The sequence below is a fragment of the Catharus ustulatus genome, chromosome 12, assembly GCF_009819885.2.
Source record: "Catharus ustulatus isolate bCatUst1 chromosome 12, bCatUst1.pri.v2, whole genome shotgun sequence".
Classification (NCBI taxonomy): Eukaryota; Metazoa; Chordata; class Aves; order Passeriformes; family Turdidae; genus Catharus; species Catharus ustulatus.
The window spans coordinates 4,722,746-4,738,924 of record NC_046232.1 but is presented as its reverse complement, the minus strand read 5'-3'; the positions used below and the strand labels follow the sequence as shown (position 1 = coordinate 4,738,924).

The window sequence follows — 16,179 nt, the reverse complement described above, 5'->3', positions numbered from 1 at the left end:
CACTGCTGTGGAAAGTTAATGACTAGCTAGAATTTTGGAAGGATTTTGCTTCTGTTTAAAAATAATTAAAATATCTTCCCTTGTTCTTTGCCATAGCGTTAGATACCACACTGCATGTCACACTAAAGCGTCTCTGGGATACTGGTGACTGACCTGGTAATTTCAGTGGGGTTTTATTATCCAAAAAATTAACCACTGCAATTTCTCATGAACTAGAACTGTGTATCTCTAAAAGGAGGCCAAGCGGTATAGTGTGATTTACTCAGGAAAAAAAAAAAAAAGAAACAAAACAGGAAAATAGTTCAGTTATGATCAAACCATGTTAGAGGCAGCCAATAACGAGAGAAATGCCAGTAAAGCAGGCCACCTCAACAGTCAGCTTATTAAATTCTCTGAAGCTAAATCCCTATGATCAGTTCACCTTTCCCTTCATTTTTCCCCACCACAAAAAAGACTTTTTGATTGTTATAAGAATATAGCTGAGATGTCAGTGGTTACAAATTAAAACCATTAGTAAATTCAGGAAATACACTCCATACGTAGAAACAGACAAGCGCAACTCAGGTTCTGTACCTGAGGAAATTCTTGCTCATTGCCTAACAGCTGTTCTGAAGTAGGGATACAAATTCTTCTTCTGCAATAAAGGCACAGTATGATCCTGAAAGCAAAATTATAGCAGATTAACAACGTATCTGCCAAAATAATTACAACTACTCACCCAGCCCTACCTACTGTGAAAACTACAGTTAATTCATCTTTTACCCAGAGTCATTTTCATTGGTGCCAAAATTTCTTATTTTTCTTAAACCATTTCGCAATGCAGTTCTTGATTACTTGCAGCTCTCTCTTGATCTTTACTACACATGCAGACCTAGTTTTACCCTGCACTGAAGTACTACCACCGACAACAACAGACTCATCCACAATGGTTGGTGTTAAACACAAACATAAACTGTCACAGCATCCAGTCTTGTGCCAGTAGAGCAGAACACTTCTAGTAGTTAAGGGTGGCTTCCATGCTGCCAACATATGACTGACCTAAACTGATCTCTGGCAGATTCACATTCATGAAAATTAGATCACTTCTTAAAAATACACCGGATTCCAGCAGAAAATTACAAATATTAAGAGTGTTGAATGGAAATGAAATCTCTAGAAACAACTCAGTGGTTTGGTTTTTTAAAGACACTCAAAGTGGAAAGCCTGTCTGGCTGTTGATGGATTGGCAAGATTATTAAGGGACTGAAAGTACACCATCACTATACATTGCTTTGTCCATTATTCCTCCAAGCATCAGTCCTGGAAAGAGTTGCTTTTGTGCTCTTTCTAACTGATTTTCATGTATTATCTCAGAAGCACTCTGACTCCACAGAAGATGTCAACAGTTCAGAGTATACTTCATTTGAATTTTTAAAAGGTCTCTCTAACAACCCAGGCACTAAAGGACCCTTTCCTAACTTCTGTAATGACAACACAAATTAGTAAAAAACTCCTCTTGAAGATTGCACAAATGAAGCAGGATGCAAAGAAAGGTTTTTGATATGCCCTAGTTTCCTTTGAGATTGGCTTCAATTTATTTTATTTTTTAATATACACAGGATTTAGGAGATGCTTTATGCTGACAGGGGTATTTTTTAGTTCAAGTAAAGTATTAGCAAAAGCTGTACTTTAGCCTGTCTTATCAAATTTCAAGACTTCTTATAAAGAAATAGTTTAAACCTTACCATTCTGCCCTTAGTTAAGAGATGTAATGCAGCAGAGGCCTCTGATTTACATTTGGTACAGACTTTGGCAAAGTCACCTATTAGTTCATAAAAAGGCATTTTTTCCTAGCCTTACATTTGAAGGGAAACTATGAGGGGAAATCCTACTTGAAAGTATTCTCATAATTCCACTACAGGAATAAAATAAACCCTATAATCAGTATTTCACAAGTCTTGGCCTTGGTTTTATCCTTGACTGTATCTAACAGACCTTGCTTCAGTGCCAAAACAGCCAGGCCAAGCCCTACTAATACATAATTTAAATCTTCTCCATGGTGTCTACAGTTTTACATATATATTTATTTCAGAAGTGCATGGCATACACTTCTACATAGCTATATACCTCTCTTACAGGTAAGGAGCTGGCATTGCTATTGGATGCACACTCAACAGCACTTTGCTATATGATCTGCCTCTGGGGTTTGATTTTTTTTTTCCTTCTGTCTTCTTTCAGCCATATTGTCAAAATTAGCTGCAGAGTTCCTGGCCAGATACTCCCCATTCTTCACACAAACCACCTCTTTGGATCAGCATGCTAAAAAAAATTCAAAGGAAAACAAAGGGGAGAGGAGCTTCTCTGTCCAACCACCTTCTAGAAGTTATAATTTCCACTGCCTCTGCGTATTAAATACTTTCAATACATTTGAACAGTTGCAGAACTAAAGCACACAGATATATTGCTAATTAATGTTGTAAATACCCCACAGCCTGTATGAAATGAAACATTTAAAAAGAACAGCAGCATCACAGTTTTCACCTCATGATCACTACACCTGCCTCATTAATCTCCTGCACCCATGTGAAGTAAATACATAGTACAACTACAAACTAAAAATCAACAAAGCCTTTAAAAATGGTTTAATTTGATTCTACAAGGGAGGTTATCACAGTCCAACTCTGCTTTCTCAGATTCTGCTGGCAATTTCTCCCAGCTCAGTTTTCACACTAACTTTGTTCTCCATCTCACAATCTATCATGCTGTTATAATGCCAGCTCAAACACTGTTTGTAACACTGCAGCAATTTCTCAGAAGTTGCCAGCTTCATAGTGTGTTCCTTTAGAAGTGCATAGAAATTATTAGATTAAATTACAAATGAATGACTCTGCAGTTGGTCGTTATTACTAGGACATTTATATACATTCAGTTGATCATGAATTTTGACTTCTGTTCCTTTGCAGATCTTCTGTTTATACTCAGTTCTGCTAGATTACATGGGAAGTGAAATTGAAGACAACTGGAAAAGAGCTGTATTTTCCCCACAGTCATCAATACCCTCATAAGATAACTCTTGACACTTACCTCCCCCATTCCCTACTGGCTTAGTGTCAAAGAGATCCCCCAGAACCATTTTTAAAATCTCTGTAAATATGAGCACATTTCACAGACAGCAACTCACTGTTTAAGGAATTCACCAGGAAAGAAATTTGCTTTACAAAAGCAAGACCTACAACATCCCAGGCATTCCCCTTGATTTATAAGATTTCACATACCAGCATGGCACCAAACAATTAATACATCCAGAAATACCTAAAACCATTGATTATTCTGCAACTGGTGATCACAATAGGGTAAGCAGCAGGATCTTCAATTATCTCACTGCTGGGGGTATCATTTTCAGGAAGGTATTTCAAACTAATTTCTTGACCATACACTGCCACTGAAAATATCTAGTAATTTTCTACAGGAATAGAGCTGTTTGACCCAATCCCAATGCAGATAATTATATTATCTGTATCCAAAATCCCTCTGAGTGTTTCAATCAGGTATGGTATTCTTCACTTTCCGTTCTGATCTGCTTAGCATGGCTGAGCACCATTAAACAGCTGTCAGATTCCACACAAGAAATGCCTGGATTTCAGTAATAAGCAAAATGGCTCCCAATAGTCTTTAAAACACCTGGGGATCCTTCCAAATGAGCAGTGCAATGAGGCTAAACTATAAGATTTAACAGCTGTAAAATAAGCCCCACAATTTCTTCATGAAAATACACACCCCAAAACACTCGGTCTCTGAAGAGCTCAGTTGTTGCCAAGAATGAAACACACTAGATGAGACTTCAGATAATGGTATGAAGAAAAATTCACAACCTTTACATTCAAGAAATTAGATTATTAACTCCTCATGACACGCAGTCCAAGTTATTCCCATATTTCCATCAGCACAGACCATCTACAACAGATATGCTGAAGTGCTAAACTGTGAGTCATAGAACAGAGCTCACTGTTGGTTCAGCTATCACAAAATAAAATACCAGGCTCTTCATTTTCAGTCTGAGGAGGTTTTATAGAAAACATTTAAAGAAGTAAGTGAGCTAAGTCATCATGAACACAGGCACTTCTAAGTGAAAAGAAGGTTTTTAATCATCAGACAACAAAGCTGTAGAGGAGCCTCCTATCAGAACACTAGGACCAAAAAAATATTTGTAACAACCCTAAAAACCAAGTGTGATCTGTTTATGACACCAAACGTACAGCATGGATCTGGTGACATTAGGGGATTCAGACTCCGCCCTGCAGGATCCTCCTCCACGTATCTGTCAGAATCTTTGCAGGTAAGGATGTGTGACCTGTCTGCCAGCTGTGAGTATATATAAAATCAACAGCTCTGTAAAGAACATTTCCAGAAGTGATTGTCTGGGCTGCAAAGACAGCCTCAGCAATAGGTGAAACACAAGACACTTGGAAAAAAAGAGTCAAAGAAAACAAGACTGCTGAAATATGAAGAGTGCTTCCATACACTCAGGAAGTTTCTTCAACACTTTACCCACCAGAACTTCCTCTTCTGCCAAAGCCACAGAAAACTATCTCCACAGCAAGTTCAGGTCCAGGTAGAATTGTGACAGAGAAAAATTCAGTTTTTCTTAAGAAGCAGACACTGCTCCCCACTCCAGCATCCCACCCAAAGGCCCCGAAGGCCCTGGGATGACAGGCAGCCTCTTACCAAAATGTCCGGGATGGACAGACAGCTGAGGGGGTGAAAACTGCCTTGCAGCACGGGAATGGAAGGCCCTGAGTCAAGTGAATTGTTGCATTTCGACAGTTCCTGTAAACTACCTGGGCCCAGCATTCCCGTTTCCCTGGCTTCTCCAGCTGTGTGACAGCAGCTGCAGTGCCACTGCAGCCCCTCTGCTCCCCGAGAAGCACAGAGCCTGTAAACAATCCTGAAGCTACACAGCACCCACATTGCCAGTGCATTTAGACATACTCTGAATTTTATTTATTTTTTCCTTTTTATAATGTTTGTTCCTATAATTGCATGTCACTGGAAACACACCCGTAGAAATATTTCAGAGAGGAAAGGATCACCTATTCACAAATTAATTTCAAGAGTGGTACCGACATTACAGCAATTTAAATCAAGATTTTTCCCGTTTTCACTGGGATAGCTCCCAGATTAAATCCAACAAAATCGACTGAGTCATTTGAGATTTTCCCCAACACATATTTTTGTAGTTTAAAAACAAATATCAGAAGCAAGAAAAGGAAGAAAAAAAAAAAGACAACCTCCCAAAGCTGAAATTGCCCTTTCCATTCAGATGCGGTGCTATACCCAAAACTGAAACTGTCACACAGTCCATTAATCTCCATTACAAACTATGTTCTTTATTTAGTAAAATTACAGCATTTGGTTGAATGATAACAGTATTTACATACTGGTTTATGAGCTCCAGAGATATTTCTCAAGCAAATAAAATAAGAGAATAGGTTACAGTTTATTGAAATAAGGGAACTGCATTGTTCCTAGGAGAACAACATGCTGCTGCTATTATTGCTCCTATGCTACCAACGTTTAAAACAATGCTGTACTTTAAAGGATTCAAAGCACATATCATCTACCAAAATAGGACTAAATCAGTGGTGCATGCAGAATAGTCATCAATGATGACAAAGACAACCCAAAAAATCTACAGAAAGCATTTACAAAATTCAAAGAGTCCTCCTGAAAATAACACACAAAATTTTGTATTGTGGCTATGCTCTGTAGAATAGTCTAAATCCAGAAATGGATAAAATCTAGGGGAAAAAATATCTAGAGAAAAGAACACCAAACACACAAACCTATTGTTGTCGCCATTAATGATGTTACATCCCTACTTGTGGAGCATCATCCAAATTTTTTAAAAAGCACAAAAGCGACATGCTACAATCTACCGGTAGAGACAGGATCAGGATAAATAGACTACATGACAAAAAAATCCAAATGGTTCTAGAAAACAGCAAATGCACTCAGAACCTCAACAGCAGGAAAAGAAGAAAAAGTACCTATAGAGCTGCAGTTTTCAATTATTAAATATTAAGCATCGTAAAAATATTTGCATATAGCATCATCCAATCATGTAAGAGCTGTTTTAAATATTTTTCAGCAAGACATCCGCTCTTGACTTACCACTGAAACCAAGAGCTCAGTTCCAAACTAAGCATTTTTTAGCAGATTTAAAAGCTTTTTATGTACTTTGCTTTTTAATGCAACAGTAGTTCTTTGCTAAAATAGAGTTTATTAAATTACAACTGTTTCTAGGGGGACTAATAGAATATTAAGCCTTAGACTGCAGCATGGGTAAAACTCCATGGAGCTCAAAGCCTGCAAGTGAAATAAATGTCAATAAAAGTGACAGTCCAGGGCCAGAGCTGGTGAGGGAAGCATTCCTTCTACCAAGCATGGCAAACCACAAACCCTTGTTGCAGAACACACACACATACACACTCAGACTGAAATTCAACCTGCTGGTCAGTGAGCGGCCTTCAGAAAATTTTAACTATTGTCAGCAGTTATAACATCCCTCTAGGGGGAAACCAAGCTTTTTATCCCTTTCCTCCTTTTTCCAGTATGGTGACAATTTCCTAAAAATCCATTTTAATATCAAACTTAGAGAATTTTTTGAGGCATGCAAGTATGCATGCATGCCCCCATATACTAAATATATCACATAACTCCGCATTTGTAAAGTGCTTTTGGTAAGTCAGAATTTATGTTTTCAAGTTAAGCATTCTACACAAAACCAGCATAACCTCTGTAAAATAAAAACCCAGTTATGTAAGGATCTGGTGGTACAGACAGGTTTGCATATCAAGCGATAAAGCATTTTGAAAAGATAATATTATAATAATTAAAGCTTCACTTAAGAATTTATTCCACAGCAAACTTTCCCCACTTCTCCATCAACAGTCCTCTCTTTAATTTTGTTTTCTTCATTCCTTATGTACACTGGTTATTATAAACCCAGACGTATCCAAACAGCTTTGCCGTGTGTGCAGCAATGAAAATAAGGCTATGAAACATTTGTAGCATTTGCCGAGTCAAAGAAGGATTGGTACAGTAACAGAGGTGTGTAAATGTGTACACATAACTAAGTATCTATGTTTGTATCTATCTTCCACACAGTTCACACGAGAGTCCACAGTTGCCTGCTTACAACACATGGCAAGTGAATTCACTTACAAACCAGTAAATTTTTGAACTCAATAGACAGCTGAACATATGAGCTTCTAAGGTAACAGTTCTAAAAATAATTTCACCTATACTAGTCACACAGTAAGGTCACATTGTTACCATAAGATATAAAGGACTCCATTAAAAACAAGGAAGGCAAGAAATCAAGCGATAGTTCAATAGAAAAAAAAAAAAACCAAAAAAAACCCAAAACCACAAACAAACAAACAAAAAAAAAAATACCATAAACCTACAGGTCTACAGGAACCCCTAACACCTAATCCATCCATCAAGTCCTGACTTCAAGGAAACCAAAATGTTGTCATTGTCATGTTTTCCTGTGTGGTTCTGTATCTCCAACTCTTAACTATGAGAAAGGCACAATCAGCTGGTGTGTATTGTATAGGTCAATTTACTTCCAATACACTAATTTATGCAACATTAGCACAGAATGCCAGCTACAATTCTCTTACTGTTTGCACTCTAGGAGTAGACTTGTATTTTCTGCCAACTCCATTACATCATCCGAAAAAACCCAAACATTTCCCCCCCCTCGCAAAACCCTGCCACTCTCCTTTTCCTTCTCCCCTCTCCCTTCCCAAGCCCTTCCAAACCACACGCCAGTTACTGCCGCGAGCTTTATTTCGCTTTACAGTGTGCACAGCCCCAGCGCGGAGGGCTTTGGCCATTGTGTTGCCGGGGATGCCTCCATCACTGACCTTCGCTTTCCCACTCAGACTGTTACATAACGCAGTGCCTGCCTGCGTGCGGCGACTGGGAGCCCGGGCGAGCGGCGGCGTGTGCCCGGAGTGCCTGGCCCCCTGCTCCTTCCCCTTGCCCAGCGAGGCCCGGGAGAGGAAGGACATGTGGGTCAGCAGGTTAGCAGTACCAGAGCCTAAATAATTCGGGACCGCCAAGAAAACACCCTCATCGCCGGAGCTGCCCAGGCTTCCCAGCACCCCCCCCCCTCTCATTTTCGCATCCATACAGAAGCGACAGCCGAGTGTTACATAATTTATGGGATCCCAAAGTTGTCCCCCTCCCCAAACGCGGCGTAGCCGGCTGCCGGCTCCCTCCCCCCGGCCCCGCTCCCCGGCAGCACCATCTGCCTGCGCCGCCGAGCGCTGAGCCGGAGAGCCGGGAGGGGGGGGCGTTGTGTAACACCCACGAACTACGGCCGGCTCCGCAAACATCCAGAAAACTCCTCGACAAATTAAGGAAATTTTCTCCAGTGTTTCTGATTAACCTCGTTACATAAGGCGCTTGCATTCCAAATCCACTCTCGCAAGCTCTAAATATACCCCGCGCAGCCAAACGCCCCCTGCGCACACGCCCGTGGCCACCCGGCCTCCTCCGGCCGAGCCCGCTCCTCCTAGCCTCGGCATCCGCCGAACGGCGCGCTCCCTGCTCGCAAATCGTCTCTAATTAAATGTTTCGGCGTGTGACATCTCGATGGCTTTTACTGTACGCGGATTCCCTGAGTGGGAAGCTGCCTAGGAAGGGGGGGTGTGGCCAAAAGGGGAAAAATACTGTAAAACACAAGCCAACACATGATCAGCCATATTCCAATCTACAACTCAAACCCCCTCCGTCCGAGCACAGACGGTCTCCCCACCGCCGGCGGCCGGGCATCGCTGCCCCAGCCCCGCCGGCTACCCCCGAGGGGGCTGCGCTCCCGCCGGGCACGTACTTTTCTCCGCCCGTCATTTCTTTCAATACATGGCGTTATTTAATTCATTTTTACCCATCACCGAGGGATTTTACCGAGCGAAGCCTCTTTAGCGCGCTCCCCCTCTTGTAGGAGCAACGCTTCATAAATTATTTACAAGTAATTAAAGCCGCAGCCTCCTCCCTATCGCACGTCTCGGCAAACTCCGGCGGCGTTTGAAGCTGGGCCCGTGTCCGTGGCGCGGCGGGAGCAGCCGGCCCCGCACGGCCCGGCACGGCTCCACCCGGCCCCGCACGGCCCGGCACGGCTCCACCCGGCCCCGCACGGCCCCGCACCGCTCCGCCCGGCAGCGCGCAGCTCTCCCGCCGCCGGCGCGGCTCGGGCGCTAGCGCGGCTGACGCCAAACTTCAACCGCCCTGAGCTGACCCGCACGACTCCGAGACGCAACCTGAGGCAGGAGGGCTCTGACAGACGGGGGCAGAAAAGGGGGACTCGTTTGTTTGCAGCGGTTTATTCGGGGGCCGGCCAGGAGCAGCAAGAGAATCCTCGGGCACACGGAGACCCTCTGCGAAGTTGTGCACCTTCAACAACAGCAGCTACCAGGTCATCCACTCCGCGATGAAATAATTTTTAAGATACACTTAAATGAATTGAGGGGAAACGGCGCACAACAGAGTGAATAAGTCACCCGCAGACCGCAAATCTCCTGTTTAATCACAGATCCCCCATTCACAACAAGCCACAGCACACCAGTTGAGAAACTGTCAAAAGGAGACAGACGAGGGGGAGAAAAAAGGGGGGGAGGAAGGACACTGCAGCTTTAAAAGTTTGTTCCCTTGAATCCCAATACTCCCGCTGTTGCTTTATATATTTATAAAATTATGTAATTTCAGGGGCACAGTACCCATCCGGATACCACAGGCAATAAACGAGACAGACAGGAAAGCACCAAACACCGCTCAATATTTTCATTGCGTTTGTCCCTCCTCCTGCAGCAATTAAAAGAAGCTATAAAAGTTTGCAAGGTTTTGCAGGGGGTAGAAGCCCGGCTTCTTTACGTGCGCGGCTTCAACAAGCACGAGCAATAAACCAGGGGATTAAATTGCTGCATTTCCCCCTTCTCTCTTACCCCCCTCTTCCTATTCCCACCCACCCCCCGATCCCACTCCCCCGGCCCCCTCCCCCTTCCCCAAGTCTCCCTACCTCTGCTGCTGCTGGAGTAGCTCTGCCTGCGGACGGGAGCCGGCGCATCGCTTTTCCGGGCAGGCTCCAGGTTCACCGGGGTGTCCCTGGCGCCGGCGGCCGCCTCGGAGACGCTGCTGCCCGGCTCACTGGCTGCTGGATCGGGGGCTGCCGGAGCCGACTCCATGTTTTTCCCAATGTAGATCGCTTGGAGATGGCGAGCTCCTACACTCCCTCTATCTTCTGTTTCCAGCGCAACTCTATGGTAGGAAAGCAGAAGGGAGAGAGCGAGCGTGATCCAGATGGGATGTGAGCTTGCCTGGCTGTGACCACAAGCAGCGCTAGCGAGAGCTGCACACCCCCCCGCCCCCGCACCCCCCGCGCTCCGCCGCCAGCCCCGCGCCCCACGCCCGGCACCGCCGCCCTCCGGCGCGGCCGCGGCCCGGCTGCGGGACGCGCTCCCGCCGAGGGAGCCCGCGGCTCCGGGAGGAGCGACGGCCGCGGGATCCCTGCGGCCCCCGAGCGGGGCCGGGGGACACAGAAGGTGTTGCCATTGCCCAGGGCGGGCGGGGAGCCAGCCCGACCTCCGCCCGGGCCGGCACCGACGGCTCGGCGCGATGCTGGGGCCCGGCCAACAGGGCCAGCGCGCCCGCGAGGAGCTCCCCTCTGCAGCCCCGGTACCAGCGCGAAGAGCTTCCACGCAGGGCTGTCTTCCCTCCCCCATGACTGTTTCAGCTGAAGCCGCATCAGAAGATGCCAGCTGTATTAAGCGTCTCAAGACCCACATGTTTAGCAGCCACGCAACCGGAAAAGGCAACATTTCAGACAGTACCTCTCTTTCAATGAAGTGCGCTTTGACATAGAACAAAAGGTGACTAGCGAGGTGCCAGAAAACCTCCAGATCTGGTCTGACTTCTGCAAGCACCCTTGTGCAGTTCACAGTCTCAGTAATGATCAATGCCTTGTCCACTACCTGATGTTAAAAATCCAGTAACAGCTGCCACAAACACTCCCTGGAGAACACATCACTCCTGTACAACAGAGGCCGTGTTTCATGCAGCCCTACTGCCTCCTGCACAGAAGGTGCTAAAGCTGCCTGCTTTGACTGCTCTGACTAGAAGCGTATCCCAAGTAGACCAAATCATTATATTTTTACTGAAAGCCGTTCAAGTTTTTTCCCAAATGGCACTGGATCATGTGCAAGCAGCTGATATGCCACCTTCTGCCAACCAGGACTGCTGCTATAGCTTTCAACGCTGCTGGTGCTGGTGGTACCTGATGAAACTTCTAGGTAAACCCTGGGCAATTCCACATTCTGTAGTATAATCACCAGTGCTGCTCTGCTCTCCCACAAATGTCTGCTCAAACAGCTGTGGAGCATACCATGAGTCCCACTTGCCCCTGGTGCCTGTCCACGAGCAGGATTACATCTTGCACTGCTGATAGTTCTTCAGGTGGAAGGGTAGAATATTGGGCCAGTTGATTTGGAAGTCCTGAAGTTCCAATTACCCGTGTCTAGAAAACAAACACCACAATAGTTCTGATTATCTATTGTCTGCCCACTCGTTAAAACCAGGTCTTGGTCTTTGTCGTTAAGTACTGGGTTAGGGCAGGCCTGGAAGCACACAGGGTATGAACAAAAAAGCCACCAGGTTTTTCACCAGCATCAATTAAAAGGGTCTCAAGCCGGATGGAAGCTGTTCCTAGAGAGCAGCCCGAGAAAGAGAGTGAGCGTAAGTGGACAAAGGAATCAGGACAAGTGGAAGAGGAGCACAGGTTGCTTCCCAGGACTAATGTAGGAGACTGTGAGCATCCTTGGAACACACACTGGCACAGGCTGGAGGCACAGGCTTTGGGCATGGTCTCTCCAGAATCTGCAGAGGGCAGCAAGGTGGTCCTTCTCTGATGCAAGTTTGGTGGATTAGAGCTGCAATTTCCTGCAAAGTCTCTCCCTTTATTTTTGCTAATTGACAGCCTCCAAATACAAGTAAGAATTATGTGATCTTTGAAAAACAAACTGCCTGTTAGCCTGAGAAAAAGCTTATCCTTCCCTCTTCAAATTGGGGTTTAAGCAGGCTGACCAGGCGATGTTTGTTGGGAAACTTGCCCTGCTAATAAATAAAAAAAATAACTTCATTCCTCAAAGCTGCCAGACCACTGCCTTTCACCAGTGCTGAGAACAATTGGACTACTTGCCACAGTAAGGATTATTCACGTGAGTGTTTTGCAGGACTGGTTTTAGTATTGCAGCTACTTCAAAAAATCAGAGTGTAGAGTGCGTTTTTTCTCCTTTTATCTGTTAAGGGCTGCTGATATTTTTTATACCTGCCTTTGTTGCACAATTGTCATTTAGTGCATCTTTTCCCCTACTTTCTAAATCTAAACAATTTTTAAATTTACTTAGAAGAGAAAGGAGAAGGAAATACTGAAGGCTACAATAGAACAACACAGTAGAGCTTTGGCTTTCAAAGTGAGTTGTGAGGGAGGGGAAATCATAGGAGTAAGCCCAAATACCTAGAACATCTGAATTAATGGAGAAGAAAAATTAATTTTATGTTGTTTCACAACATTTCTCTCATAAATCACCAGCAATTAGAACCAGCTAAAGCAGGACAAATTGTAGCTTGTTTGTAGAGGCCACAATCTGGGAGCACCTACACAAGAAAAAAGACAAAGTTGCTTTGATCTAGAAAAAGAGGGGGTGCCCACAAAGTGAAAGCAGCATGAGCAAAGGAAATAGGATGACAGCTGACAGTTCACTTGAGATTTATATAATGCATAAAAACCACCATGAGTTTTGTCCAAAACTCCCTTTCCTGTTCTGCTAAGACATTTCCTGGGCATAAAAAAGGTCTTCCTCGTTCTTCAGTCTATTTCTAGCTTCCAATCCCTACCAAGATGGTTCATTAACTTCAATCATTAAGCTTGTTTCAACAAGTGAGACAGCATTAGCAGCAAAGACAGGTATGCTGAGAAACTTGAGGATAAATGTCTAGTTAGATGAAAGAGGGCTTTAGAAATTACTGCAGATACTACCTGCAGCAGATCCTACCAGAAGTATCAGTATTGGAACAAAAAGAGACAAGTATCACCAAACTTCTCCTATTGATTAGCTGATTTCATGTAGATAGAATGATTAATAATTTTTAAAATTCTAATTTAAAAAGTCACATAAATCTTACATGATTCTGGAGTAGAGGTGGAATAAAGATCATCTGGACACTTTTTCAGTGGCAGAGGAAGTGGCAGAAGAGCCGTAATGCATGCAGCCACCAGACACACAGAAGGCAATTCTTGGGCAGGACAGGTATGAGGTAGAGAGCACACAAATATGAGCAACAAAACCACAGTTCACACAAGAACAGCACCACACCATTCTGCCAGCATTCACTGCCCCTAATGTGCAAGCCTGCTTTGAACCTGAGTCACTAAGGGTCTTCTACACACATAACTAATCCAGCTGTTCAAATACCTCCCTCCAAAAAGAATGCCTGACATTCCTGACCCAAGAGTTACGTGAAACCATAGAATATCTCAAGCTGGAATGGACCCATAAGGACCACCAAGTCCAATTCCCAGCTCCTCACAGGACAGGACTAAAACTAAATCTTCTTACCAAGAGCATCATCTAGACTCTTAAACATGTTCTGGAGTCTGGGCTACCCCTGGCCACACCACACATGCGTCAAAGGGGACAGTCAAGCCCTCCTAGGAAGTTTTGTGAGTACTGAACACACTGATGCAGAGATGAATAACCATGAGGGCAAAGCTTGAATAACATGGCAGAGTTACAGCTGTTCCTCCTCTACAGAAAGTCACTAAGAGTGAGACACTTTTACTTCCATTGGACACATCTCTGTGGTTTTGATGTCTTTCCAGGGAAAAAGAAATTTTAAAAAATCATTGATTGAAGACAATCAGAAGAGCAAGTATCAGAGTCAAGCAAGGCACAGGACATAAAGCAGGTCTTCAGTACAGTTCTGATGTCATCATGGTTATATACTTATATTCAAAGGAGAGTTTAAAATATATACATCTATTCTTTGTGAGTGCATTTTGTGGCATATCTTTTAATGGTTTACAAGATTTAAATTATTTAAATTTTACAGTAGGACAAAAAAACTACCTCCACTGGAAACACATACAGCAACCTCCTCAAAATTATGCAACCCATTAAGCTTCAGCAAAAACAGCCAGACTGGTAAACTACAGGTATGGAACCTGAATATTTGACAGTAATTAAATCAAACAGTACCTAAACAGCATTCTCTCATATCCTAGATGAAAACAAAATAAAAAATAATAGGAAAGAAATAAGACAAGTCTGCTGGAGGCACTTAGACTGGATGCAGCTTCAGTGGACCCTTTCCCACAACTTTATCTCTAAGCAAAGTGGAAAGCTCATCAAACAGCTCATCTGGAATTTGCACTCACAGACATAATTTTGTTTGTTTTAAAGACTGAGGAGCGTTTGTTAATCAGCTAGCACAGTACAGATTCAGTGCAATCTCCTTCTTCCTTGCTGTAAACTCATTGTGTAAACTATGAGCTGCTTTTCATTGTTTGTTAAAGCCTCCATTTCCACTTTCCTCTCCCGCCATTTGGCTTCATTCCTTATTGGATTTTCTGTTTCTGAAAGACAGTGGAGAAGCACACAACATACAAAGTAAAGAATCCTTTGTGCTTATCTGTACAGCACAATGTCTTCGATCACCATCTCCTGATAGAAAAAGTAGCCCAGGTCAGCTTTTAAAAATTCAAGACTTAATTAAGGTGAATTAAGGTAAAAGGCCCAGAGATATCCACCTCTCTCAGCAAGCTGTTTTTGCTGCTGTTTTCTTGCAGATAGTTTAAAAAATTATTGAATATTTTCCTTTAGCCAGGTGAAGAATTTTCTTGCCTTCCATACACTTGCAGACAACTTCTTCCTCCCACAAAGCTAAGCTAATTGAATTAGAGGAGCAACTCAGCCTGCCCATATTCTCTGGAGAGTTGAAGGGAAACAGGGAAGAGAAAAATCTGATCGAGTTACATTTTTGTTCTCTAGAAAATGGAAGATTTTTTTAGTGAAGATCAGTAAATGAGATGCCATTTCTGAAACCTTGGATCGCTTCACCCATGTCCAAAGTGGGTGTGGTTGCTTTCTAATTAGCTATTGCTCCAGTACTACCTTCTTCACTGTGTTTACTCAAGAGCTGTTTCCACAAATACCACATTTATTATAGAATTTATCTATAATATCAGACTGATAACTCACACTTGTGCAAAAAGACATGCCTCTCTGAAAGTAATAATAGGTTAAAAGCAGGTTAAAGCAAGGAGAAAAAAAAAGCTTGTACTTGATAAAAAAATTACTATTGTCTAGATGATAATTTTGTACATGCCTTCTTACATCTCTGTCATTCTCCCAATGAATTTCCACCAGTAACCTCACCATTTCCAACAGTACACCTTCCAAAAGGTGAGGAAGTTACTGTACAAACTGCCTTCCCACTCCATCCCAGCCCAGCCGTCTCACAAACCTTCTGGACAGGAGGTAGAAAACCCTCCCAGGTTTCACATTTCAACAGCAAGGAGCTGCACCTCTACCCATTCTGATTTGCCTTCTTTTTCTCCAGATCACAGAACTTGATCTTCTACCTTAGAAACACAAAAATTACCTTCATTGTACTGGTAACAAAAAAACTACAAAACCCATTAGTATAATCAAACAGCCCAAATACACCGCAGAGACATTACACCTTAGATGACCAATAAAACTGAATTATGCCAGAAATGCAAAAGTGAAAGTAGTAATTTTATTTTAAATGGTCAGGTTTTACATAATTTGAAGCCTCATTTGATTTATTTATACACTGTATCTAGTAAAATATTTTTATTTCAAGGAAAATGGAAGGCTGTCCACTGCATGCAAAGGTCAACTTGTATTAAAGAAAACATACATTCTGCTGCTTGCTTTAACTCTTTGAGAGCTTCAGTAGAACACCTTGTGTCTTTTAAAATAGTAAGTCCAAAATTTTATGTATTTTATACAGATTAGAAAAATTAATATGAAGCTTCAAGTATTATGCTGAAAAAACAATCCTTGGAAGAGGAATTACATAGTGAATATATACCAGCATGTTAATGGAACA

The 16,179-nt window shown here is 43.1% G+C and overlaps 1 protein-coding gene across 2 annotated transcripts in view; it reads right to left on the bottom strand.

Annotated features, from left to right (window-relative positions):
• The window catches only part of RORA (RAR related orphan receptor A), a 353,631-nt gene extending 343,244 nt beyond the window's left edge, over positions 1-10,387 (bottom strand). For both annotated transcript variants that reach the window (XM_033070470.1, XM_033070473.1), the window contains exon 1: positions 10,067-10,387. In XM_033070470.1, coding sequence (XP_032926361.1) covers positions 10,067-10,232 — 166 coding nt within the window. In that variant the 5' untranslated portion in view covers positions 10,233-10,387. The remainder of the gene's footprint in view (positions 1-10,066) is intronic.
• Positions 10,388-16,179: the final 5,792 nt, after the last annotated feature.